The 27,455-nt window shown below is 40.4% G+C and overlaps 1 protein-coding gene and 1 pseudogene across 23 annotated transcripts in view; one reads left to right on the top strand and one right to left on the bottom strand.

Annotated features, from left to right (window-relative positions):
* The window catches only part of DCUN1D4 (defective in cullin neddylation 1 domain containing 4), an 82,579-nt gene that overhangs the window by 21,298 nt on the left and 33,826 nt on the right, over positions 1–27,455 (top strand). For 16 of the 23 annotated variants that reach the window (XR_010156618.1, XR_010156620.1, XR_010156619.1 and 13 more), the window contains 4 exons: positions 7,928–7,998; positions 8,161–8,200; positions 18,754–18,868; positions 22,244–22,335. Coding sequence is in view for 20 of the 23 variants with exons in the window: in XM_016951751.4 (XP_016807240.1) it covers positions 7,928–7,998; positions 8,161–8,200; positions 18,754–18,868; positions 22,244–22,335 (318 nt within the window). In the remaining 3 variants the exon portion in view is untranslated. Of the gene's footprint in view, positions 1–4,912; positions 5,168–5,238; positions 6,238–7,927; positions 7,999–8,160; positions 8,201–18,753; positions 18,869–22,243; positions 22,336–27,455 lie in introns of those variants that run through there. The other 7 variants (XM_063809643.1, XM_063809644.1, XM_063809645.1 and 4 more) reach the window with 4 other exon arrangements.
* Positions 9,545–10,030, bottom strand: LOC107974324 (deoxyuridine 5'-triphosphate nucleotidohydrolase, mitochondrial-like; annotated as a pseudogene).

Below are 27,455 nucleotides of genomic sequence, written 5' to 3'. Positions count from 1 at the left end.
TAAATAGATATTTCAGGAAAGATAGCTGTTGGGCCTGTGAACGTCAAGGGTCATGGAGGCTGAGGGGCACAGTAAATGCAAAGGCCTTGAGGTAGGAATTCACTTGAATATTCACGAATTGTGTGGCTAGAATGGAGTAGGCAAGGATAATGGAATGGAATGACTTAGGTCAGATCATGTAGAGCCTTGTGAGGACTAGAATTTTTTTTCTTTTATGCTGCAATAGCAAATACAACATCTCAGTGATTCAAGTAAAAGGTTGTAATGCATCCTTTGTGGGTTGGAATGGGTCTCTGCTCCACATCGTTGACATTCTCATCCCTAGTCTCTCTGAAACCCATGGGAAAGAGGGCATGTGTTTCTAGAAGGAAGGAAACAAGGCAAATCTAAAGAGCGGCTCCCAACCGCAGTGCAGCCTTGGCTTTAACAATTTTTGTTTTCTTTTCCCATATCACGTGGTAAAATTGACTTTTCAGGAGGCTGAGCCATGTGACCCATGGCTTGAAACACCCTTAAGCATTCCCTGGTGAATCCCAGTTAGAGAGGCAGATCCCTATACCTCAATCGTGTTCTTGTTCTGTTCCAGAGACATTTAGATGAGTGCCAAGGTTAGATGGTAACCTTTAATTTTGTCCAATTTTGTTTTGCTTTTTTGGCAATAACATGGTCACTATTTTGCCCTTTCCTTCTGCCGCCTTTACAGGTTTATTTCATCATTTTCATCGTCACTGAAAAGCATTTGTTAAGAGCATAATACTGTTTAAAACTTTTATATCTGAGAGAATTGTTCAGCTGTAGTTTAATAATAAAACACTTTGATGATGCTTTAGTGACCAGAAGAGTGAATTGTGCTTAAAAATAGAAAGTTAACACTGGTGTTAAATCTTTTCTGTACCATTATTTCCCTGGGGGAAAAATGGTGAATTGTTTTAGATTCAGCCAGTTTTAAAATTTTTTTCTTTAATATTAAATTACTTTAAGTGTGTGGTTGCTTATTGACAGCTTTGGTTAGGAAATGTTGCTGCTTTTTTCCTATTACAGAGTGTAAAGTTAGATTGATATTTTTGCTTTTATTGGAAATAATTTAGAATGGAAGAAGTAGCCTTGGATTGGGAGTTAGAAGATAAGAGTTTTGCCCAGCTTGGCCATAGCTAGCTCTCTGACTCCGCTCAAGCTAATAAAATGAGAATTGGACAAAAGAACATGAACCATTGAGTGCCTCACTCGCTCTCATCTCTCACATGCAGTCCTGTTAGTTTTTCCTTACACTGCAATCACATTTTATATAGAGGTTGGTTCTAAAGTCCCTACGTAAGGTGAAGATCATTGGTGTTAAAAATACCATTGGAAACACTTGCAGAAGATTCCCCTTTGGAAGCTGTCTCAGAAGAATCCAGCGCAGCCTATTCCTTCCTCCAGCATTGGAATAGATCTCTGGCTGTTTATTTGAGCACCAGTTGAAGCATCTGGCCTCGTCTTCAACTTCAGTTTAGGGACCATGTTTTATGAAAATACATCACTTTAAATACTCGACTCATACCGTATTGTGAGATGCACAAAATCTGATTGGCATGTGGAAACTGAGACCAACGGAGTGACTATTCATGTGTCATGTCTTGTGCTCATTAAGTAGAAGGGGGGGTGGGCAGTTAGTGAGACAACTGAAATTTCTTTTCATCTCACTTCTTCCTTTTTTTATTTTTTTTGACCAAATGAGAAGAGTTGAATTTGTGTAAGCTAAATATCTATTTTCTGCAACTCCAGTGTACTCAGAATCTCTCCTCTCCATTTTTACAGCCAGTGTCTAACTTACGGCCCTAATGCTTTCCCACCTCAGTCACTTCTAGTCATCTCCATAAATGGCCACTCTAAATTCAGATCACCCATCATCTTTGCTGCACACTTGTCCTAGAGTGATCTTTTTAAATAACTCTCCTGATCAGAACACCTCCATGGCACCAAGACTCTCAAAGGAGTGCTTCTCAGACTTCCCACCAATGTTTTCCTGTACAGAGTTTGGTGGAATAAGTTGTTTCAGGGTCCTGGGAGCACAGCTTGATGTGGGGATTATGTTTGTTTTCATGTAAGACTGTCATATTATTGCTGATTAGAATTGATGCTGCTGGAATGTGCCATTCCTGTCATTACGTTTGCATGGTCTCTGGTGCCTGTGTTTGAGGTACAGATCCTTAGGAGATTAAATCTAAACGCTCAAGCAGGATTCACAAGTTCTTCATTTTCTGATCTTTGCCTTCCTGTTCAGTCTCCTCTTACCATGACACTTCTCACATTTGAAGATCACTTGAAGTGCCCTGAATGTATTGAATTTAAGCCTTTGGTGCCTTTGTATCTGCGTTTATTCATTTGTTGAATATTTATTGAGCACCTAATATGTGCCAGGTACTCTTCTAGGTATTAATATTACGGGATACAGCAATGGGCAAGATTTAAGTCTTGGCCCTTGTGGAGCTTACATTCTAATGGGAGAGGATGATGACAAATATATAATATAATGTCAGATGGTATTAATGCTGTGAAGAAAAGCAAAGCATGGTAAGATGATAGAGTGAAGATGGGGCTCTGTTGGTCTGGCAAGGTTATGTAAGGAGGTGATTTTTAAGAATTTTATCCTTAATTGACAAATAATTGTATATATTTATGGAGTACAATGTGATGTTTTGATACATGCATAATTGTGGAGTGATCAAATCAGGCTAATTAACATATCCATCAAAGGTGATATTAAAATGGAAACCTGATGAAGTATGAGAGCAACCATGTTATTATTAGGGGGAAGAGGGCTCAAGGTAAGGAGAACAGCACGTGCAAAGGCGCTGAGGTGGGAGTGTTCTTGGAGTGTTAATGAAGCAGTAGGAAGCTCACTGTGGCTAAGTAGAATGAACAAGGGGAAGATGAGTAGAAGATGAGATTGGAGAGATTAGCAGATGCAGGGTGTACAAGGCCCTGAGCCCATGATAAGTTTTCTTTTGCTTTGAACAGCTTCCCCTTCCATCTGTAACTATTGGGTGAGGTGGAATTAATTTCAATTTGTTCTACATGCTGACCAGTTGCCCCTCTGTTTACTGAATTATTATGTCTTCTCCATTGAGTTTGAAATGCCATTTAATTATATGTTGTGTATGTGTATTTATACATATATGTTTATCAGCTCTCTGTCTTTGATTTTTCTTCTTGCACACATAGTATAACATTTTAATTACTGTACCTTTATACCAGGTCTTGGCAAACAATGGCCCATGGGGCAAATCCAGCCCTACCACCTAGTTTTTATAAATAGAGCTTTATTGGAAAGCAGCCATACTTATGTATTGTTTATGGCTGCCTTTGAGCTACTATGGCAGTGTAGTTGCAACAGAGACTGTATGGGCCAGAAATCCAGAAATATTTACAATCTGGCCCTTCACACAGAGTTTACCAGGCTCTGCTTTATACTGTGTGTTGATATCTGATAGGGCAAGTTCATCCTCATTCTTTTTCAACAATTTCTTGGCAGGCCTAACATGTTTATTTCTCCAGATGAACTTTAGAATCAATCTGCCAAGCTTGCCTGACTTCCTTCTTTTCCCCACCTCTTTTTGGGGTGGAGAACTGGGGAGCCAGCAGAATAGGAATTTTGATTGCATTAATTTGTGGTTTAGTGAAGGGAGAAGTGATTGCTTTACAACGTTGGGTCTTTCTATTCCAGAAATATCTCTTTATGTGTTTATCTTTCAGTAAACTTTAATTGTTCATTCTGAACAATAAAATCATACATATTGGAGTTTATTCCTGTATGTATTGTTGCTTTTTGTTGCCATTATAATTGCGTTCTTGTCCCAGTTATATTTTGCAAGTGACTATGGTATAAAGGGAAGTTTTTGCTTTTTATGTATTTAAATTCTGTTTCTAACCCTCTTATGAGAGTAAACTATTAGGACTGTTAATTTTTGTTTCTTTTGATTGACAGTCATTGTTTGAACTTACCAATAATTGTTTTATTAATGTTTATGTCTCCCCCTGTATTGTGTAGTTTTCTTACCTAGAGTAGTTTGGGGGAATGGACTTTGACCCCCTCAATGGCATTCATTTTTTTTTCTTTTGTGTAGGTCACAGCAAATGGTAGTTAAAACAAGCAAAAAAAAAAAAAAAAAAAAAAAAAAAAAAAAAAACCCAGACAAGTTTATGCCCAATCAGCAGTTGTTGGTAGTTTTAAGAAAATCCAGAAGATAATCTAGGCAAGCTATTTATCAAGCAGGCTGTGCCTTTGTAGAGCTGATTGCTGGTTTTAATACAGACTATAGAGTTGCCATGTCACACAGGAGAGTCAGACTCAGCACTGCTTTACTCTGGAGAGCCGTCTGATCATGGAATGCAGTCAAAACCCAGCATTTATCCTTTGGAATTGAAATACGAGCAGAAGGAGATTTTTATCAATCAGTGCTTTCCAGAATACGTTCTCGGTAAAGCATTTGATCTTTACCCTTAACATCTATGCCTTAAGGAGGTGAAATCTACTGTAGATTTCAAGGGCTATTACTTGCCATGAGCATTGAACAGATGAACTGTAAATCCAATGTGTGTTAACCTTTGTGAATCTATCTTTTAATGACATTTTTGTCTTTTTTTTCTCCTGAATTTGTGTCTTAACTTCTCCTTATGTTGATGAGACGAAAGAAAAATTATCCATGTTACTGGTTTCATTTCTTCCTTTTTCTTTTTTCTTTTTTTAGTTGAAGTGATGATGATGTGGTAGCAATAGGGATTGGATATAGAAATGGATAATTGGTGACATATATTATGTATTTGTGAAATGAACCTGTTTACTCTTGTTGCCTTTAGTAAAGTAAAACTTCATATGTGGAACCTGATTTTAAACATAATATCTGTATTTTTGTTCCTGTGTGTTGTGATTATCTGCAGTCAACATTATGAACATCAGTTGCTGGTATATGAGTAGCAGTGCCATTCTTGCATTACTATAAAGAAATACCTGAGACTGGGTAATTTATAAAAGAAAAGAGGTTTAATTGACTCACGGTTCTGCAGGCTTTACAGGAAGTATGGTGCTGGCATCTACTTGGCTTCTAGAGAGGCTTACAATCGTGGAGGAAGGTGAATGGGGAGCAGGCACATCACATGGCGAAAGCAGGAGCGAGAGAGAGAAAGGGTGAGAGGAGGTGCCACATACTTTTAAATGACTGAACCCCATAAGAACTCACTCACTGTCTCAAAGACAGCACTAAGCCATGAGGGATCCGCCCCCAGGATCCAAACACCTCTCACCAGGCCCCACCTCTGGCACTGAGAATTACAATTCAACATAAGACTTAGGTGGGGACATATCCAAAGTATATCACCATCATAGGCTAAAAGATGTACCAGGCCACCTGCCTCAATTACAGAGGAAGCTCTGACCTTGGGATCATTGATGTAAGGCGAGAATTGAACCTAGGAAAAGTTAGAGACTATTTTAGACAGCTGTGTGGTATGGAGAATGGTGTAAGTAAATATAGTCGGAATTGATGTCTTTTATTGAGCACTTACTATCTTCCAGGTATTGTAATGGGTACCTGACATACCTAGACATTGTAATAGGTGTCTGATAAATATTTTCAACCATACAACAACATTATGAAGGAGAATTTTTTATCCTCACTTTACAGATGAGAAAATTGGTAGACCTGAGATTTGAACCAGCTGTTAGACTCCAGAGTCAGGTTGTGAAGCAAAGTGGATTTTTGACAGGAATAGAGTGGTTTTGTGTGTGTGTGCAAGTGTGTGCACACATTTGAATTCTCTTGGGTGTAGGAAGGGCAGTGGGCAGAATGTGGGGTTGGAAGGAAGGGTTTTGTGGAGTGGGGTGGTGAAAGATGTTTGGAGTATGAGTTGGGCCCAGCTCACCGAAGTCCTGGAATTCCAGATTGAGGATAACTTGTGTTTCTTGTCTTTTCTACTTCTTCCACATTTATATAAAGGAGGGAGAAAGATATAACAGTTTTGGTTTATTTAGATTCTCTTATGGGAATTTTGGGAGTTTAATTAACAGCAGGGTGGTGAAATGACAAAAGCATAGCCTGGAGAGTTAGAAGAGACCTCATTGCTGGAATGGCTTTTGGCAAGCCCCTTTTTCTCTCCCCTCCCTTACCCTCAGTGAAAAGAGAATCAAGAGGCTAAAGTTTTCTCAGTTTTTGCTTTTTGTTTTTTTGGGGGCCCAAGAGTTTAACTTCATATTTTAAGGTGATAATGGAATGTATCATTTGTCTTCCTATATTTAATCTGAGAGAGTACAAAAAGGGGGCTATGGCTTGGTAGTGGATGGGGTGGAGGTGCAAGAGTTGAATGTTCAAGCTCCTCAGCACCTCTTGCTGGTCCTGAGAGGCCTCTTGCTGGTGAGAGGGCTGTAGCTTCTAGCTTCTACCCCTGTTCACGTTTAATAAATATAAATGTAAATACATAGGTATATAATACACATACTTTTCTAAACCTCTGTGCAGTCGTATTTAGATGAAAAATCCAGATTCTCAGCCACTTTATGTCATCATTTACCTTAAGCATGGCTGGGCTATTCAGATGCTAAGCAATTCAAGCATGTCTATATTGGAGGGCCATTTAGAGCTTGAGGCCCTGCTCTGGCTGTCTCTCAGCACAAAATGCTGGTTTTTGGGACCATTCTAGATGGCTATGACTGTGAACAGTGCATATGCACATGTATGTATACAGGTATGACCTGCTGTTCCTGACACTGCATGTGAATGTTAGGGGCTCTGCTTCTGCCAGCCCCTCTGCCCTGCAGACCTACTCAGAACTGGATGCCCAACAAGCTTTAGAAGAGAAAGTAAAGCTTTCTAACTGTGAACAGGGAGGCCAGCTTGTTTTCAGGGTTCAGAGTAGCAGCCCAGAGGATCCAGCCCAAGCACAGACACCTGATATTGTAGCACCCGCTCTTTGGATCTGATACGTGTCCTAAATAAAATGTTTCAGTAAAGGGAGCTTTTTTTCTTTCTTTCTTTTTGTCAGAATGGTATAACTTGGAGAGTTACAATATCTTTTCATGGTCATTTTCATACTAACCTTTAATAGGAAAGAAGGAACTAATGTAAATCCTGATATTTTGTGAAAATACTTCCAGTGGTACTTATATATGAAATTATTAATAAACTTTCAGCTTACATTTTTATTGCTTAATATATATGCAAACATACTTTACTTCAAGTTGAGGCTGCGCGTAGTGGCCCACACCTTTAATCCCAACATTTTGGGAGGCTGAGGCGGGAGGATCACTTGAACCCAGGAGTTCAAGACCAGCCTGGGAAACATAGAAAGACCCTGTCTCTACAAGAAAAAAAAAAAGAAAAATTAGCTGTGCATGATGGTGCACACTAGTAGTCCCAGCTACCATGCAGGCTCAGGCAGATCACTTGAGCCTGGGAGGCTGAGGCTGCAGTGAACCATGATTGCACCACTGCACTTCAGCCTGGGCAACGTAGTGAGATCCTGTCTCAAAAAAAGGAAAAGAAAAAATAAATACTAATGTTGGGATGCTTTTCTATCATTTTCTTGCCATGAGCTTACTTAATTGTACCAGTAATCCTAGGGAAGAGAGGGGAAAGTGAACATTTCATTTGAGACTTATCTTTCTATTAAGTTCAAGTTCACTGCTGGCAGGATTTTATAACTACTGAAGTACTTTTTGTTTTACCTTAGAATTCACATGAAAATTTCATGAACTTTAACATTTGGTTGGGAATTTAACTTTATTGTCAGACTATTTCTAGGAGGTCACTAATTGCATGTTTTTAAAAAACTTTAGTGTCAAATTAATTGAGATAGTATTTAATTATATCAAAACATTTGTTTATTTTCTGAGTTTGTTTTTTTAAAGTGTTGGAAATAAATGACGCTGACATTTTTCCTTTTTCTTTTCAAGATTTTCAGCTGAACTCTCATCTCTCAACACTGGCAAATATTCATAAGATCTACCACACCCTTAATAAGCTGGTAAGTCATTCTTTTAAAGACAAAATTACCAACTGTTTGAAGTAGTCATTTTGTATAAGTGTATTTGATAAAAATTTAGATTCTAGATATTAGGATATCAGTTGTTTATGAAAATGCTAACGGTATGTGATTTCTTCGTAATAACGAACATATTTCTTTCAGAACCTAACAGAAGACATTGGCCAAGACGATCACCAAACAGGTATCTGTAAATGCTAACACTACTTAATTTTAAATAGCTTCTTAATATTAGGAAAGAGAAATACTAGCTATGAATGCGCTATGTTGTCATAATGTACTCCATTAACAAATTGTTCCTTGGCTGAGGTTGTTTTTCAGGGAGTAATGAAGGCAGCCATGTTATAGCTTCTTCCCAGTAGGAAATCTCTTCTGGAAGCACTTTTTAATGCCTTTAAAGAGGCTCGGGATTCTCATAGTTTCAAGATACCTTGTTTTCTCTACTGCAGTATTTTCATTTATATTAAAAAGGTGCTACAGTAATGCAATTTGAAAGGTATTCCACAAATATTTGAGAAATTCAGCTGAAAAATGATTTAATCTGGTGTGTGTGTGTGTGTGTGTTCATAGTTACTGAAGATTTAGAAATCAGAAAATTGAAGCTTGATTAGTATAAGTTATCCTCTAACCCTGTGGTTCTCAGAGTTTAGCTGGCATTATGATCACCTGAGGGAAGGCCTTGTTTAAAGTACAGATGTTAGGTTCCACCCCAGAGTTTCTGGTTCTGTAGACTTGGGGTGGGGCCCCAGAGTTTGCTCCTATGTGATGCTGATGGAGCTGGTCTGGAGACCACTCTTTGAGAACCACTTCTCTCAACTGTTAGTAATCATCAAGTCCAGAAACTTGCATTCGATCTATAGTTACTAAAATCCTAGCAAAAATTATTTAAACACATTTTAAAGTTTTTGAAAATGGCCATAGTAATAGACGAATTGAAATTTGTCTTAGTCTGGGCTGCTGTAACAAAAATACCTTAAACTGAGTAGTTTATAAACAATAGAACTTGATTGTTCATGGTTCTGGAGACTGGTAAGTTTAAGGTGAAGGCACCAGCAGATCCTGGGTCTGGTGAGGGTCTGTTCCTCACTGATGGTGCCTCTTGCTCACTGCATCTTAACATGGCAGAAGGGGCAGGCGGCTCCCTCAGGCCTCTTTTATAAGGGCACTAATTCCATTAATGAGGGCTCTACCTCCCTGACCTAATTGCCTCCCAACTCTACCTCTTAATACCAGCAGTCTGGGGATTAGCTTTCAGCATGTAAATTTTGGAGGGGCACAAACTTTCAGGCCAGAGCAGTGCTTGTTGGGGAATTTTGAATAGCACAAAAGTAAATAGAGTGGAAAGTTACAGTCGTCTTTTAGACAACTATTTAGACATCTCTTTAGATGACTAAATAGAGTGAAAAGTGACAGCTGTCACTTTCTGCCAGCACATGGTTTAACATTGGTTCTTTCAGACTTTTTTTTCAAAGCAAAAACTCTTTAAGAAAAAGGTATGATTTCTCATTTTCTATTCTTAGCATAAGTTTTAATTCTTTCCAGTGGAACCCAAACCTCCTGAACCTCTTTCAGTGTCATCCAAAGCTTTGAACTTCTATTTCTGGATAAAGATTTGTTCACAAATGAACTGCAGTTCAATCACCTTTTTTGACTTCAGACTTTTCTTTGCCAAAATAAAACAGTACAGCACCAGCATTTCCTCTGTAATCTTCCTTTATGATACCACCTCCTACATCTATAAAGTGTTTTGCAGCCAAGCCAGCGTGGAGCTACTCTTCCACAACACCTGGAAGGAGGAGCTCTATCTAAATGTCTGTTCACAAGAGCTTTCTCCATAGGTGGTATTGTATCATCTTAGGCACTGTACAGGTCATAGCCTGCAGCCTGTGCAGACCCTCGGGTCAGGCCGTGGTATGCTTGGAGAGCTGGGCAAGGCAGAGCTGCATGCTGACCTCCTCCACAGACCAGAGAGCTTGCTGGGGGAAATGGCAGGTATCTCTTTAGAGAAGGGCATGGCAGAACGAGAAGGTGAGCGAAGGAGGGAATGAGAGGGTGCAGGATCCCTTCTCACATTTGTATGCATGCATATATGTTTATAGTCATGGTTTTTAATTTAGCATTGGTGATATCATACTGTACATGTTATAGTGTGTTTTTCTTTTTCATTTAATGGTGCATTTTGGGGGCTGTTGAGATTTAAGACTGTCCCCACCTTCTCTAAATTGGTTCAGAATCAATTGAAAATTAGGTGTACGTTGGAGACTGAAGTAACAGTGTTTTTGGAAAACACAACTTAGATGTGCAGCAAGAATGCACAGGACTTTCAGCATTTCACCTGAATCACTGTCACAACTAGATAAGCACAAGCCAGCATACCTGCTGACCCTTTACACCCTGCACTATGACAGTGGAAGTGTTCATACTCTTTCAGCTTGCTCCACTGCAGGCAGATCTGAAAGGGAGTTCAGAGGGGTTGGGCTTTCTGCTCATTTCAGGCTCTCTGCTCAGTTCAGTCTCTCAGCACTTGGATCAGGCACTCCTTCTTCCAGGGAAAGGAGTGAGACAGAGAGGCAGAGGATGCGCTAGGAGTGTTCTAGGAGTTCAGGGGTACTAAGGGTCCCTTCACCTGATCCTTCCATATCAGCAAATATAGATCAACTCAAGGACAGTCAAAAACAATTTATTTAATAATTTTAAAAGCAGTATATTCGCATAGTTTTGAAAGAAGTATTGAAAAAATATAAAACAAAAAGTGAAGATTTCTGTCCCAGTTTATCACCCCTAGGTTCCATCCCCCACTAGTAGTCCACGTTTGACTTTCCAGAGGTAACTCTTCTGTTTGTTAACCAAATTATGGTGATGATGATGATGATGATGATGATGATGTATTTTTTCCTTAAATACAAGTGTACATTTATATTTGCCACTTTTCCACTCAGTATATCCTTGAGATCTTTTCATATTAACACATTTATAAAGCATCTGCTTTCTTTTTTAATGACTGTAATTTTCTAATCCATGGATATTTTATAATATGTTCCTTCAGCCTCCTGTTGATTTATGTACACTTATGCTTATATGTTTAATTTTTAGCCACCACTAATAATGCAGGAATATAACTTTTGGACCAGTTTTAGTAGTTCTCAACTTTTGAATTAGATAAGTATTGTTACTATAGTAATTTTGCATGTAAATATTTAACCCAAAGTGTGGCACTTGAAATTCAGTTAAACGAAAGTATACTTGGACTCATGCCTCCACTTTTGCCTTGGTTACAGTGGATACGTCCAATACTGGGAGTACTTTTCATGGGATTCTTGGGGTGTTGCTTTGCTAGCCGGAAACTTCTGTGGCTGGTGGCACCTTCTGCCTGAGTATTGCCTGTGTCTGCTGGGCTCCTTCCACCCACTTGGCCAGGCAGGCTGCACTCAGTTCGCACTACTGGCCTGGATCCCACACCTGCCAAGTGTGAGTTAGACATGGAGCAGCACGCGGTGTGTGGGTGAGCAAGCACCCGCTCCAATCACTGCACACAGCCAGGCATGCTGGCTGCTGCAGTGGGGCAAGTAGCTCCAGGTGCCAGCACAGGCGCCAGTACAGGCACCAGCTCTGTGCGAGGCTGCAGCTGGACCAGATGTACTGCATGTGGCTTCCACTGCGGGCACCTGCACCTGGATGAGGGGAACAAGGTGGCACCCGGAAGCTTGGAGACACCAGGAACCACAGAACCCCAAAGAGGGTGTCACAGCCCTGGCTCAAGGAGCCCATAGGTCTAGGCTCCTCAAAGGGCTGCAGCTCTTCTCTCTTCACCGCCCACAACGTGGCAAGTGGCAAGGGGTGCGTTTCAGCCCTGTTTGTGTTACAGCTCTTTTAGTCCTGCCATTTGGTGGATCCTGAGTTCTTGTCCCGCATTCAGGAAGAATGAGGTATGCAGACAACTGGAGGGTAAGCAAGGTGTAGAGGAGCTTCATTGAGTGGCAGAACAGCTTTCAGCAGACCCAAAGTGGGTAGCTCTTTTCTGCAGGCAGGTCCTCCTGACATCTGTGCAGCCCTCGGTGGAGAGGAGACCTGGAGTGAGTAGCTCCTATCTGCAGGCAGGTTGTCCTGTCCTCTGCCTGAGTCTGGCAGAGTCTGAGGTTTTTAATGGGTTTCAGAGGGGAGAAAGCACGTGCTGATTGGTCCATGGGCAGCCATGAGCTGGCCTGGAAAAAGCACCATAAGTTCTCACTCTAGTCCCTGGAACTGGCAGCCCAGCCTCCAGGCCTCAGGCCATTCCAGGCTTGAAGTTGGGGATTTACCGGGGACCCACCCCTTTCTGCGCAGAAGCCTGCTTCCTGACGCCATCAACCTGCCATCCATGGTGCCCACGGCGCTCAGGTTGTTCGTGCCAAGGGGCACCTGCAGGTCTGCGCCAAGCTGCTCTCAGCCCCCCTCGGCTTCCCCCTCGTGCTTGTTGGTGCCCAAAGTTTGAAGGGGGCTGAGGTGGCAGGGGGCTGGTGTGTCAGCGTTGCCCCAAGCATGTGCACACCTGGTCAGGTCACGACAGTGCCTGGGCTCAGCCTCAACTTTACTCTGATAACGGACAAAGCACCAGGAGTGGGGAGATGCCAGGAAGTGGGAGCAGTCACTTTTGAGGCTGTGGGGGCAGGGGGCCTTCCCAGTCCTTGAGAGTGCAGGGATGCCTGGGTCCGCAGCCATGGCTGGGCGGCTGCAGCTGTTCCTGGAAGGGCGAGAGTCCTGCCCCCACAGCTCAGAATGGGGTGGGGCTCCTGCCTGTTCCAAGCTCCATGGAGTGTGCAGCCCCTGCTGCTCCTCCTCCACTGCAGCCCACCTCATGGCAGTGATTGCTCCAGACGGGCTGCTGCTGCCATCAGTATGACATGCTGGTTTATTGCCTGTTACCTTGTAAGTGCCCAGTCAATGTCAGTTAGTGTTAGTAATTTCTTGGAGTAGTCAACTTCATTAACATTTGCCATCTGGTTATAGCATCACTTGTGATTCCTGTACCCAACAGAGTATACTTTAAAAACTGAGCAACATAAAATCTATGATGTTTAGAAATCTGAAATACTTGAGTCATTGTAGTACTTCTTTGAGTCTCTTGGCCTAACAGTAGTCTGGGCAATGCTACTGTGTGTGGAAGAGCCAAACCTAAGTCACAGAGATCTGGTATCTTCCTGCTCTGCCTCCTCTCAGGCCTTTCTTTTGTGTGTCGCAATCTTCCTCCTACCAAAAGGAAAAGGAGAGAATGAATTAGTGGCTAATCTTGGAGAAATAGCGCAAAATAGGAGTGAATTTTAAAGAGCCCAATCAGGCTGGGTGTGGTGGCTCATGCCTGTAATCCTAGGACTTTGGGAGGCTGAGACCAGTGGATCACGAGGTCAGGAGTTCAAGACCAGCCTGGGCAACATGGTGAAACCCCGTCTCTACTAAAAATACAAAAATTAGCTGGGCATGGTGGTGCACGCTTATAATCTCAGCTACTCGGGAGGCTGAGGCAGGAGAATTGCTTGAATCTGGACCCGGGGGGCCGAGGTTGCAGTGAGCTGAGCTCATGCCACTGCACTCTAGCCTAGGCTACAGAGGGAGACTCCATCTCAAAAAAAAAAAAAAAAAAAAAAGCCAATCAGAGAGGACCAAAAATAAAAAAAATAAAAATAAATGAGTAGGGATGATGATGATAGATGTCAGAAGTATTTAGAGAGAGGAAAAAATTCTTTTGTCTTTAGCAGTTCAGTGATCTGTTCAAGAAAATGAAATAAAAATATTAGCTACTGGTAAGATACCTTAAGCGGCAAGCTATTTATGAACTTAAGTTACTGTATCTTTGTGACAATGTTCAATGAAAAGTGAGGTGAAATAGCTATATAAAAAGTACTGAAGTGGCAGAATGAGCTCCGTAAAATGTTAGTAAGTGAAACAAGGCTGTGATACAATCAGCTCACTAAAATGAAACATGAGACAGTAAGATTTTTGTATTGGCACATCTATTTGTATTAAGTTTGGAGAAGTAAAATATATTCTCTAATTTTGTAAACCTCTTGTACTCTTTTGTACTTGAGGACCACAAAGCAGAAAGATTAAAAAAAAGGAAGTGAAGCACATACTTAGGCACTATTTGTTAAGAATAATGTGCTACGTAATTAAATTATTATGAAAATAGCAAGCTGGATAGATGATAAAGGGCCTTTAGTCTGAACCAGATGAACTCAAGTTGCCCTTTAAAATGGACTTTCTGTCATAAATATTAGGATAGACCTGTTGAAAAAATGTTGGCAGTATTTCTGATTAATGTGGGAAGAAAAGCTCTATTCATTGACTGATTTATTTGAAATCAGATGGGGTCAGTTAAAAAATATTTAATTTGTTCTCTTGAAACACTGAACCCAAAAGAAATGAACCTGAACTTAAATAATAATCTTTGGGCAAAAATTGCACACAATTTTGATTGCTTTCCTAAGTGTCATGTAAACACCAAAACATTAAGAAAGAGCTTCTAATGATAGGAGGATTGATTTCAGATTCACTAAAACATCAGCCTTAATATCTTGCTTCTACCTCTGATGCCAGATGTTCGTACCTAATTAAGTACTTTAAAATGGTTAAAATAGCTCATTTTCTGAAGCAGATAAATATTCCGTAACATTCTTGTTTATATTATTTGTATTTTTTTTTGTAGTTTAAAGATAAACTTGTAAAGTCAAGTAATACAACTCATACAAGTTCTAAGTCGGTGAAGTCTAAATTTAATGATACAAATAAATACAAATTTGTAGAAATTATTTATATTTAAGTATTTTTATCATAAAAAAATCACAGTTATTTTAAGAAGCAAACATTCCTTGAATATGTCTTTTAAAAAAATCCTATCTGCCAAGAAACTTAAAGTTAACTCTTTGTTTTAGTGACAAATGGGGAAAAAATCTGAAATGATGGTGTTTTATTTACTCATAGGTGTTTTAAGTCTCTGGAAATGTACTTTTTTTTTTTTTTAGAAGAATCTGATTTATACATCTTTTAGGAGCATTTATTCAACAAATATTTACTGAGAGTCTACCGTATGACTCAGTAATGGATGTATCTTATTATTACTGTAATAAGATACTGTATTAGCTGCTGAGTATGCACAAGTGAACCAAACAGGACCCCGCAAAGCAGTATGTGCCTTTGCACGTGCACTTGAGAAATCCTAGTTGTTGCTCTTGCTTAGTTGGGATCCCTGCAACCATTGGGGGAGCAGGTTTGGGGTAAACAGACTTGAATTGGGTGTTCTCTGTGCATTTTGTTTATTTAGTTCATGTTGGCAAATTACTATTTTAAGTAAAGTTGTTTCCCTAAGCATTAAAAAGTTGTTTTTTTTTTTGTAGCCTGAATGGGTTCCAGGGTGGCTCTGCCTTGACCAGCTGTGCTGTGTGGTCTTAAGTCAATTCCCTTCCCTTGCCTGGATCTGAGTTTGCCTCATCCTCCTTGTGAGCCAGCCATGTGAGAGTCAGTGAGTCAGTGCCTGAACTAGGATGGCTGTTGGGGCAGGTGGATAGACACAGTTTCTTTGTGAAAAATGACCCCTTAACTGTCACTTGCTTACACTGATGATTAGAGTGGAGAGATTAAAAAAAAAAAATCATGCCTCTTAGTTAGGAGATAAACATTTTAATAAATGACAGAATCATTGGGATGATTTGGGTCTCAGAGATGAGTTACTTTTCCACAGACACAAGAAAAAAGTATTTGTGAAACTTTTAATAGAAAGCATTTATCAATAAGAAAGAAACATGAGAAAGCTGAAAATGTTAGTTAACTTATGATGTTTGTGTATTTACCAAAAACATGCTAATCTTGACAAGTAGGATTCAGTGGAAACCAAACATTGTACAGTGTGTGTCTAGGAAGAACCAGGTGGTAGAGGAGCTAATGAATGAACTTTTATTGGTAAATGTTGGTGTAGATGTTATTTTAAACAGTGTTCCTCTTCTTATGGATTGAGGCGATAAGTGCATTTTCTTCTGTGTTTTGCACATGTGGAAGGGGAGGGGTTACTGCTAGACCGGAAGCTAAGAACCAAACCGTGACTGCTATTGGAAGAAAATGTCCTTTCTTCCTGCATATACATCTAAGGAGGGAGAAGCCAGCCTTGAGGATCAGGACAGACTTCATTTCTGGGCAGTATAACAGGCTTTACAGCTGAGCAGGGCAAACTTTTTCCTTCTGCAAGCCCTGCCCTAGGGCATTAATAGATATGAATAAATCTTTGTTTTTGTATGTTGGCAGTCTGCAGAAGCTTGGGTCACTGCAATTCTTTGGACCTTTTAATATGCTTTAGTGGTGTTTGTGAACCAGGGCAGCATTTTACAGGGAAGATGAATGGGGTGTGTGGGGTGGTGGGCAGCACTCCCCTTGACTCTTTCTCTTCCACACCCTGCTGGTGTGGGAAGAGTGATATGGGGGTGCCTAGTGTCTCTGAAGAGCCCTCTACTCCAATCCTTGGAAGGAAAGAGTCTGGTTGGTTCCCCAGGAATGGTGGCTGAGGGTCATCTGTTTAGACCTGAACTGGTTTTGTGCCGAAGGAGCAGGCAGGATCCTTGAGCCTGGGCACTGTCCAAGACTGGGGTCTGGGAAGGACCCTCATCTGGGCCAGAGTCCCAATTTATAATGGAAAGGGTGCTTTGAACTGGTATGTTGCTGAAGCATGTCACCTTAGGAACTTAGCACAGTGATAGAAGCCCAGATATGAACTGGGATTTAGGTTTCAGCTCTGATCATTGCTCTTAGCAGGGTTGTGAATGTTGGCTATTGACAGCTCTCTCTGCCTTCAGAGCAGGTATCTGGAAAGAGCTGTTCACATTCACTGTGTCCACTTCCTCACCTCACATCTCTCGTCTCTCCACAGCCCGCTGCAATCTGGCCTGCACTCCCACCAATCCATGGACACTGTACTTGATTGCTAAATCTCATGTGTGCCTTCACTCCTTACCTGAGTTGACCTCCGTGCTGCAATTGAACACTCCCTTCTCAAAGCATGCTCTCCTCCTTTGGCTTCCAGGACATGACACTCTCCTGGATTTCCTTCCTGCCTGGGTTTTACCTTTTTTTCCCAGGGCTCTGTCCTTAGTCCTCTGTTTCTGTTTCTGCTTTTATGGCCTCATAGAAGTGGCAGCAAATGGTAGCTGAGAGCTTGGGCTTTGCCACTGGGCTGCTTGGGTTCATACTGACTTGGCTTTACGTGCTGCTTTCCAGCTGTCACTTAATCTCTCTGCTTTGGTTTCCCTGTTTGTTAAAATATGATACATGCTGGTGAATCGTGTCCTGAGAGTTCAGTGAATGCTGAAGGCCGCCATGAGCGCAGTGCGCATGCCTCCTTCCGTGATGCTGCTCGGAACCAATGTCTTTATTTCAGCAACACCTGAACACAACACATGGCACCTAAGCACTTAGTGAATGGATATTTTTTTCTTTCATAAAACTCCTGAGAGGTAGCTATATAACATTTCTCATTCTTCAAATGGCGAATGAGAGACCCTAAGTAGGTTAGTGACTGATAGAACCACATAGGTGAAGAACTGGAACTCACTCATTGACTGCAGATCATTCAGTCCCCAGCACCCTTCACGCTCTCCTGTCCTCATCACTCCCTGAGAGCCCTGGGCCTTCAACCAAGGGCTTGTGCAAGGAGGAAAGGCATGAGGTTCAGAATTCACCATGTCTCACTCCTGAGACCTCAGGAGGTCACTTAAATACCTAAGCCTTAGTTTTCCCTGTCTGTTAAGTAGAAATAATTATGTTTGCCCTGCCTGTCATTCATGATTATTGTAGGAACCAAATGACATAATATATTTGAGGGCACTTGTACCAAGGTGGGGTATTTTAATCATCTTATAGTTGTCTTGTAATTTATAACTTAAGACGGCCTGAAGCAAGACTGCCCAGATTCGAATCCTGGCTTTGCCGTTTGCCTAACCTCCCTCCGCCTCCGTTTTCTTATCTGCATAAGGCAATAATAGTTCTTTTCTCATGGAAACTGAACCTAAATGAGTTAGTACATGCAAGTGTTAAGAACAGGGCCTGGTTCAAAGTAAGACCTCAATAAGTGTTCAGTGGCTATTATTATCTGTTATTACATTTTTGTATCAGACAATTACCAAATGAAAGTTATGTTTCCTAACTGAAAACCCTGACTGAACGTGGCAAAATCTTCAAGTGGCAGAAACAAACAAAATTGTTGTGGACATTTTGCTCAAGGTCATGTCAGACTTCTGCTTAAAAAACCCCAAATCCTGTTTTTTTTAAATCAGATATCTCTTGAAGCTTAAGACTACTGGGACTGATGTGCCTACATGTATTTTAGAGTCAGGGTTACTTGTTGAGCTAACCTTGTTTCATGAAGTGTGTACATGAGATAGCACTGCAGTGCATTTTGAGAGAACATTGACATATAAGAGAAACAGAAAGGTTAGATGACTTAGATTAGTATTTTTGGAGAGTAAATTGAAATTATAATAACTTCTATTTCTGGTGTGATTTGGGTTGGTGGAAGTATTAACTTATTTGTGTCGTCGCTAGGTTTATTTCTTGACCATAACATTTTTTCAAAAAGGAACTAAAAACCCATCTTTTCTTTAACATCTAAATTCCTTACAATACAAGCTGTGGAAGTGTTTAAATTAGCAGTACTGTTCTTTGGAAGTACAGAGTTAGGATGTAGCATACCTTAATTTTGTGCTCTTTGAATTTGTTTTGTAGGAAGTCTGCGGTCTTGCAGTTCTTCAGACTGCTTTAATAAAGTGATGCCACCAAGGAAAAAGAGAAGACCTGCCTCTGGAGATGATTTATCTGCCAAGAAAAGTAGACATGATAGGTATGATGTAGAGACAGTAGATCAGAATCAGTGATACATATGTCGAAGATGCACATTTCTACCTAATTCAGTGTGGGTCTTCTAAGTGTGCAAATGCCAAGTGGAATGGGCTTTGCCAGTCGATTTTTCAAAATGTAATTATTTAATCATGTTTATTTTGTGTTTTAGTTTAAAAACATAAGAACAAATTAGGTAATTTGAATTCTTAGAAGTTAAAGTTTTATCTTAATCCATTGATCGCCCAAAACTGGTGCAGAGTTGGTTTCTTTCCTTTCAAAGCCTTGCTGTCTGTGCCTGCTGAGGACCACAGAATTGGTGTCTTGTTCTTTAAGCAGGTCTCACTCATTCACTTCAACCACAGAGCTGGAGAGATCTTCCTGTACTTAATGGTCTGTGCCTGCCCAGAGTATCAGCCAAGCTGAGGTTTATTCTCACATGGGTGAGAATTCGATAGAACTGTGAAAAACAAGGCTCTTTAAATCGCTTCTCTTTCAGATAAGTGAACTTGTTAATTTTGGTAACTCCAAGGGCCTGTTAGATTCGTTTATTTCAAACATCTTTATTGTTTCACCCTGAGTTTAGTAAGTAGTTTTTTCTTCCTTGTTTTAGAAACAACGAACGAACATCATTGTCTAGTCTTTTCTACCTTTCTCCATCTTTCCCCATTCTGGCTTTGTGGGTCATACCACTAATGGGCCGGAATTTCCACATGTATTAATCCAGGGAATTTAAGTGAGATTTTTCTGTTTCTTTCTTGCTGTGACTCAGAGGAATAAGAAAGACTCTGAAAATGTAAAAATAATGTCATTGTTTATATCTCAAATGAATAGAAAATATTATCTGAAAGAAGATAGTAGTGATTTAGAAAATAATCACCAGCAATCTTTAGGCCAGTGATTTTTCAACTTTACAAAGGCAGGCTACTTTGATACTTTTTTGGTGGTGTGGACGTTATTATCAGAATTGTTAAATTCTAACAATCACATAACATTTTGTGACTTTGTAGCACTTAGTATTTTCTCACCACAGTCTAATAAAATATAGTATGATAAAGCCAGATTTGAAACTGGCAGTGTAGTTGCAGTTTCTGAGTTTCATTCTTGGCCTTTCTTTTTTAAACAACTTTATTTACATACCATAAAGTTCATCCATTTTAAGTGTACAGTTTAGTGATTTTTATTAAGTTAACTGAGTTGTACACACCATCACTACAAACCAGTTATAGAACATTTCCATTATCCCAATAAGATCCCTAATGCCCATTCAGCCACTCCCAGCCCCAGACAACCACTAATCTACTTTGTCTCAACAGATTTCCCTTTTATGGATATGGTCTTTGTGTCTCGCTTCTTTCACTAAGCATGATGTTTTTGAGATTCTTGCATGAAATAGCATATATCAGCATATCATTCTTTTTATTTGCTGAATGGTATTCCATTGTATGCTCTTGGTTCTTTTTTATGTATTTTTGAATAATTTATATAGTGTCTCCAAGTTATTGACTATTTACAGGCTTCGAGCTGAGATAGGAATGCCTGGGCCCAGAATTAGATCATATCTATTTGAACACTTGGCCGGTATCCACTTTTGTTTCTAGGTGGTATGGCTACCTTTTATAGAAGAAATACAAAACTGCTGGTTTGCAGTTTCAGTAACCTAACACCTTATTATAACCATGTACTTTTTTTGGTGTTAAAACCCAGAAACTAATCAGAGGCATATACTGATAATCGGGTGAGTGTCTAGGTCATGAATCAATGTTCAATAAAAAAGAACTATACCAAATGTCCAACAATGATAGACTGGATCAAGAAAATGTGGCACATATACACCATGGAATACTACGCAGCCATAAAAAATGATGAGTTCATGTCCTTTGTAGGGACATGGATGAAGCTGGAAACCATCATTCTCAGCAAACTATCGCAAGGACAAAAAACCAAACACCGCATGTTCTCACTCATAGGTGGGAATTGAACAATGAGAACACATGGACACAGGAAGGGGAACATCACACACCGGGGGGCCTGTTGTGGGGTGGGGGTGGGGGGAGGGATAGGATTAGGAGATATACCTAATGTTAAATGACGAGTTAATGAGTGCAGCACACCAACATGGCACACGTATACATATGTAACAAACCTGCACGTTGTGCACATGTACCCTAAAACTTAAGTATAATACAAAAAAAAAGGATTATACAGTTGACTGTTGAACAATACAAGTTTAAACTGCACAAGTCTACTTCTGTGGATTTTTTTCAGCCGAACAGAGATGGAAAATATACTATTGAGGGATGTGAAACCCCACCTGTATGGAGCACTGACTTTTGGTATACACGGGTCTTCCAGGGCTGACTGGGGGACTTGAGTATGTGTAGATTTGGGTATAGGTGGGGGTCCTGGAAACAGTCCCCTGCATATACTGGGGAATTACCGAATATTATTTTCATATTCTTACATACTATGAAAATAAAAACTGTATTTATAAATGCTTATATACACCACTAGGTAATTTATATATAAGTAAGGGATATAAAAATGTATATACTTACAATTTTTATATCCATATCATCATTTTAAAGCTATTGCCTCCTCTTCCCTCTCCATGTAGGGAGTATCACCTTCCTCAGCCCCTGGTTATTATGAAGTATGTCATTTTTGTGGAAGGTCACAGTTGCAACAGGAGGCTGCTGTGCTTCCTGATTCAGTTCTCTAGTTTATGCTGGGCTGTCCACAAGGCTAGAATTAGAAGAAAAAGGCAGAAGCTAGTTTCTCTATACTTCTGTCTCCTGAGGTTTCTAAGGTTATACTAATCAAGAAACCACCCAAGGGACATTGTCTTTGTCAGCCTTACATCAAAGTTTATTTTTTTCCCGGAAGCTTGGACATGATTTGATGTTTCTTTTTATTTGCTTAATGTTCTCTTGAGTTGTCTAATATTGAGAGATTCTTCCTTAGACTGTGTTCCGTGCCCAGTCTAACTTGTAAGACACAGAAGACAGACATGAGTTGTAGGCTACATTAATAAATGTAGGCAAGACATTTCTTGCCATATCTCACCATTATTTTGTAGTTCTGGCTGGTGAGGTAGAAGGGAGTATATCAAATACCTGTTCTGTTCAGTTCTTACTGATTATTTGTTAATCAGAGAAAAACTTGTATTAAGTGCTTACCAGTTCTATATTAGGAGTGACTGTGTTTAAACACTGTAGTTAAAAGCTGAAGCCTGCAAATGCAGGAAATAAAACGTTTAAAATATACTTAAAATACTGATTGAATGGATGTCTGGTTTGGGTAAAAGAATATAAATTATCTGCTACTTTAAAGAACTCAGTATCTTTAAATAACTTAAAACTGCCTTTTCAATTTCCAGCATGTATAGAAAATATGATTCGACTAGAATAAAGACTGAAGAAGAAGGCTTTTCAAGTAAAAGGTGCTTGGAATGGTTCTATGAATATGCAGGTAGGTATTCATTTGTATCATCTAAGACTGATCCTTATGACAATAAGGAGTACCTTAGAGATGATTAAAGAATTTAAAAATGTGTACATTTCAAATTTGGGTGTGTGTGTGTCCCTGTTAGACAGAGGGAGAGAGGGACATAGCTGTAACAAATCACCAGATGGCCTATTTTATAGCCAGCAGCTAAGCCAAATAATTCAGAACACTAGAAAGGAACTGAAAAGATGAAATGACTTGGGAGAAATACTTTGGATTGCTAGGAAACCTATTTGGAATGCTGATAATGGGTGATTATTTGGTCAAAGCACCTGTGTTAAAATAAGCTTTGCTGCTTTGAACCCTTACTTAGTGCAGTGAAATTTCTTTATATTAAGTGTTGCTATTTGGAAAGATCATTTGGCAGAAAATGTTTGTTTTGTCACTTAAAATGTTTTAAATTTAGTCTTTCTTTTTGCAACTTACTATAATTGGTTGGGGAATATAATGTTGCAACCTGGGGCTTATTTGTTATTGTGGCTTTGTATGGTGTAAAAAAGAAAAAGAAAAAATTTTCAAACAAGCTCAAGCTGAAGCCTCTTTTATCTTTCTTCTTTCTCACCTTATTTCAGGCTCTTTTATAACTTACCAACTGGCTATTCTAGCAACCTTTAAACCAATTTTCCTGTCATCTCCTCTCCAGACAACCTGCCATGTGCCACTGTTGTCTAATTTTTTTAAAACTAAGCTGAGCAGATCATACATACATTCCTTAACAACCCCAACCACTCCCCTCTAATCCCAACCCTATCTCCTGGCCAAAAGAATCCCTGCTATCTGCAGGATAAAAGAGAGTGAACTCCCCGTGCCTTTGCCTGAAATGATTTTCTCCACTTTTCCATCTGACATGCTCTTACATCTTTTAAACCCTTAATTACCTTAGTAGCCTTTTCTGTACTTCCACAGGATAGTGTTTATAACTTGTTGTAACTTGTTTTGGTTCCCTTTTATTGGTATCAAAATGAGGAATTCCCCCTGTAGCCTGATCTGGCTGTTTTTCTCCTATTCCCATGCAACCCTTTTTGTGATAAGAGCCTTGCCCCTCTTGGCCACAGAGATTGGTCTAGGTGGCTGGCACATAACCCAGGCCAGGCCAGTCAGACAAATCTTCACAGGGGTTTTCAGATGGAAGCTGGGAGGATCATGTCTTTCTCTTCTGGTGGAGGACTCGAGAGGTTATAGTTCTGATTCCTGCAGTTCTTCTTTGGACTTTTATGAGCTACCCCAACATCTTTCTAATGGATTCTCTGTCATTTCTTTAATGAGTTTGATCTGGATTTTGTTTGCAGGGCATGGACACTAGTGCAAACACATGGATGCTGTTAGCATTTGTCTGTTTTCATGTTTACAGACAAATTAAACATGAGTTCGTTTGATTCATTGAACCTGAATCTCTTGGAAACCTTTAGAATTTCTAGTAAAAGTGATTGACGGCTGGGCGCGGTGGCTCACGTCTGAAATCCCAGCACTTTGGGAGGCCAGGGCAGGAGGATTGCCTGAGTTCAGGAGTTCCAGACCAGCCTGGGCAACACGGTGAAACCCCGTCTCTACTAGAATACAAAAAACTAGCCAGGTGTGGTGACATGCACCTGTAATCCCTGCTACTCAGGAGGCTGAGGCAGGAGAATCACTCGAACCTGGGAGGCAGAGGTTGCAGTGAGCCGAGATTGTGCCACTGCACTCCAGCCTGGGCGACAGAGCAAGACTCCGTCTCCAGAAAACAAAAATAATTGACACTGTACCAGATATTCTGTAAATAGGTTCTGAATGAATGAAGAGCGTTCTCATATTCTTATCACATTGATTATGAAGATCTCTTGCTTTCCTATATTGATTCACATTTATTGTTATGAAAATGTTTTATAAGAAGGAAATTTTAAAGAAAAAGTACACTTAATCCCATCACCATAGCATAGCTATTCTGATTTTTTGGTACCTTCCTTTATAAGCAAATACAGATTTTTTCATAATATAAGCCAAGAAAATAGCAAGGTGTGACTTTTCTTCTTGTTTGCCTTTCTCTGACTTTAGAAGGGTGACATTTTGGACATAAAGATTAAGCTACATTATTTAGGTTCCTTGAAATCCCTGCTAAGTCGTTCGTTTTAACTGAACCCTTCAAGAAATTTGTGTGGAGGTGACTATTCCTATTTTTAGCCACCCCCTTCTTTTTCCCCCTTTTGCTATAGCTTGTCCATAGGGAAAATAACTGGCATTGGGAATAACTGAAAGCCCCATTGGCATGTGTTTTCATTTTGTGTATCTCAACCACATAAACTGAAACTGTAGGTCAGTATTAGTCAAGAAAAATGAATCGTGAGAAGAACCAGTGTGACTAACAGGTTGTGCTGTAGGATGAGTCTGTGGGAACAGGCTGTGATGCCAGAGACCCCCTAGATACCAGCACGAAGAGGGCTTGTAAATGAAATTGAGCCATGTTCATTTTCCGCAGAAGAGAGCAGGCTGGTTTGGGCTGAGGATAAATGCTGACTCCCTGCCTTTTAATCTGGAGTAGAGTGGAGTGGAGGGGCAGCGGGGGCCTGGTGTGTGATTATTTCACATGGATGGACCTTCAGCTCTTGCCAGAATTCTCAGTTCCACTTTGTACTTTGCCCTCTGCTTTCCGTGGCTCCTGAGGCCTGAGCCCAGCTCCTCCAAGTTTCTGTCTGGCCAGTTAACCCCAGTCATCCTCTGCACATTCTAGGATACAGCTTCTCACTTTCTAAAATCTCCACCAGCTCAATTTCTGATCTCCAGAAATGTAATGAATAAACCCTTCTTCGCTGGGGGCTTTTCCTCCTGTTCTCTGGTTGTAGGTGTACTCCCTTTCACACTTTGGTACTTTAGCTCTCTGTGACTTTAGAAAGGATCGGCTGGGAGGTTCAGGGGAAGTGTTTATTTAGACCTTGATCTGAACCTGGAATCCCATTTTGTTTCATTAGAATGAAGACAACCAGGCTGGGCATGGTGACTCACGCCTGTAATCCTAACACTGGGAGGTCAAGGTGGGTGGATCATGAGATCAGGAGATCGAGACTATCCTGGCTAACACGGTGAAATCCCATCTCTACTAAAAATACAAAAAATTAGCCAGGCGTGGTGGCATGTACCTGAGGTGCCAGCTACTCGGGAAGCTGAGGCAGGAAAATCACTTGAACCCGGGAGGCAGAGGTTGCAGTGAGCCAAGATTGCGCCACTGCACTCCAGCCTGGGCAACAGAGCGAGACTCCGTCTCAAAAAAAAAAGAATGAAGATGACCAGTTTACATAATTTATCTAATAACTTCCACTTTTTGAAATATATCTAAGAATAAGGAATTAAACCAAATACACAGGTGCCAACATTGGTTTTACAGTTATACTAAAGCTCACATACATAGGTCATAATAGTTCTACAAGTCCTGACTGTAGGCCCTTAGTCTATTTTGGATTAAGTTCTATAGCAGAATTGTTTGGTTTACCAAAAATAAAGTCAGTCATGGACAGTTGCAACAAATAATAAACTGGTCTGATAGCGAAGGAAGAGATGTTAAAAACTACCTAAGAGACCATGTGGGCCCCATTTGCCTCTGTGATGTGGTATGCTATAATTATGGGGCCATTATGAAAAGGTCAAATATCTTTAGTTAGGGGCCCCTGCTTAAGATGGCAGGGAAAGTGGAAGGACCACTTCTTTCTGGATTATTGTCAATATATCAGCCTTACCAGATGTACCTCCAGTATCTTGTCACCTAGGGCATTTTATAGCTTATTATTTTAGATACAAGTTAAAAAAAAAAAACAGGAAAAAAAAAACCTCTCTCTCTCAAACTTCACTTCTAACCCACTTTGTGTTAGCCAGTGGTGTATTTGTTAGCTTGCTTGACAGAGGTAATTACCTTAATTCTACAGGTAAATTTAGTGTAAAATACAACTAGAATCCCAACAAATCATGCAATTACAACTAGATTTAAATGTGTGCATGGGAAAGATGAGAAGAAAAGTGTTAGGGCTGGGTGCAGTTGGTCACGCCTGTAATTCCAACACTTTGGGAGGCTGAGGTAGGAGGATCGTTTGAGCTAAGGAGTTTGTGACCAGCCTGGGCAATATAGTGAGACCCCATCTCTTAAAAAAAGTGTTAGATGGCAGGGTTATTGGTAGCATTTCAATAATGTTGATTGGCAAACTATATTTTAACCTATTTTGGATAAGGTATTACTTTGACAGTCATGCCATTGCAAATTATACTCTAAAATCTTGCTCTTCTAAAACACACAGACACATGTATTTATAAGTAGTACAGCAACACTATAAAATTGGGAAAAAAGAAAAAGCATTAATAACTTACATAACCACTGCAAAGGATACCTCAGTAGACCTTCGTTGAGGTCTGGGGTGCAGTCAGCAGAAGCACCGTGCTCAGAGTTCATTTTCCCATGTGGCAAACAGGCAAATAAGTAGAGAAACATTACCTTTATAGTGAACATTGACAGAAAGAGAAGGCAGTAGCCAGGTTGGAGGATGCACAACGGGGAGAGGAAGCCGGGGAACACCCAAGCCATGTGCAGAGGCATGGCAAATGCAGGCGGCTTGCTAGGCTCAAGAATAAGTTGCACAGGCCGGGCACAGTGGCTCATGCCTATAATCTCAGCACTTTGGGAGGCCGAGGCGGGCGGATCACGAGGTCAGGAGATCGAGACCATCCTGGCTAACAGGTGAAACCCCGTCTGTACTAAAAAATACAAAAAATTAGTCAGGCGTGGTGGCGGGCACCTGTAGTCCCAGCTACTCTGGAAGCTGAGGCAGGAGGATGTCATGAACCCGGCAGGCAGAGCTTGCAGTGAGCCGAGATTGCACCACTGCACTCCAGCCTGGGCGACAGTGCCAGACTCCATTTCAAAAAAAAAAAAAAATAAAAAAAAAAATAAATAAATAAAAGAATAAGTTTCACAGAAAGAGCTTTTTTAAATTAGGAAGAATAGAAACCAAAGAGAGAGGAATTTCAAAAGAATTACAAAGTAACTTTCCCCCCCGGCTCTATGCAGCTGCTTCTCAATAAGCCATATCAGTAGATACCAAAAAGTATCTGTTGCTAAAAAAAAACAC

Source organism: Pan troglodytes, chromosome 3 (genome assembly GCF_028858775.2).
Source record: "Pan troglodytes isolate AG18354 chromosome 3, NHGRI_mPanTro3-v2.0_pri, whole genome shotgun sequence".
Classification (NCBI taxonomy): Eukaryota; Metazoa; Chordata; class Mammalia; order Primates; family Hominidae; genus Pan; species Pan troglodytes.
Note: the sequence above shows the minus strand (reverse complement) of the source record. Positions and strands in the feature narration are given on the sequence as shown.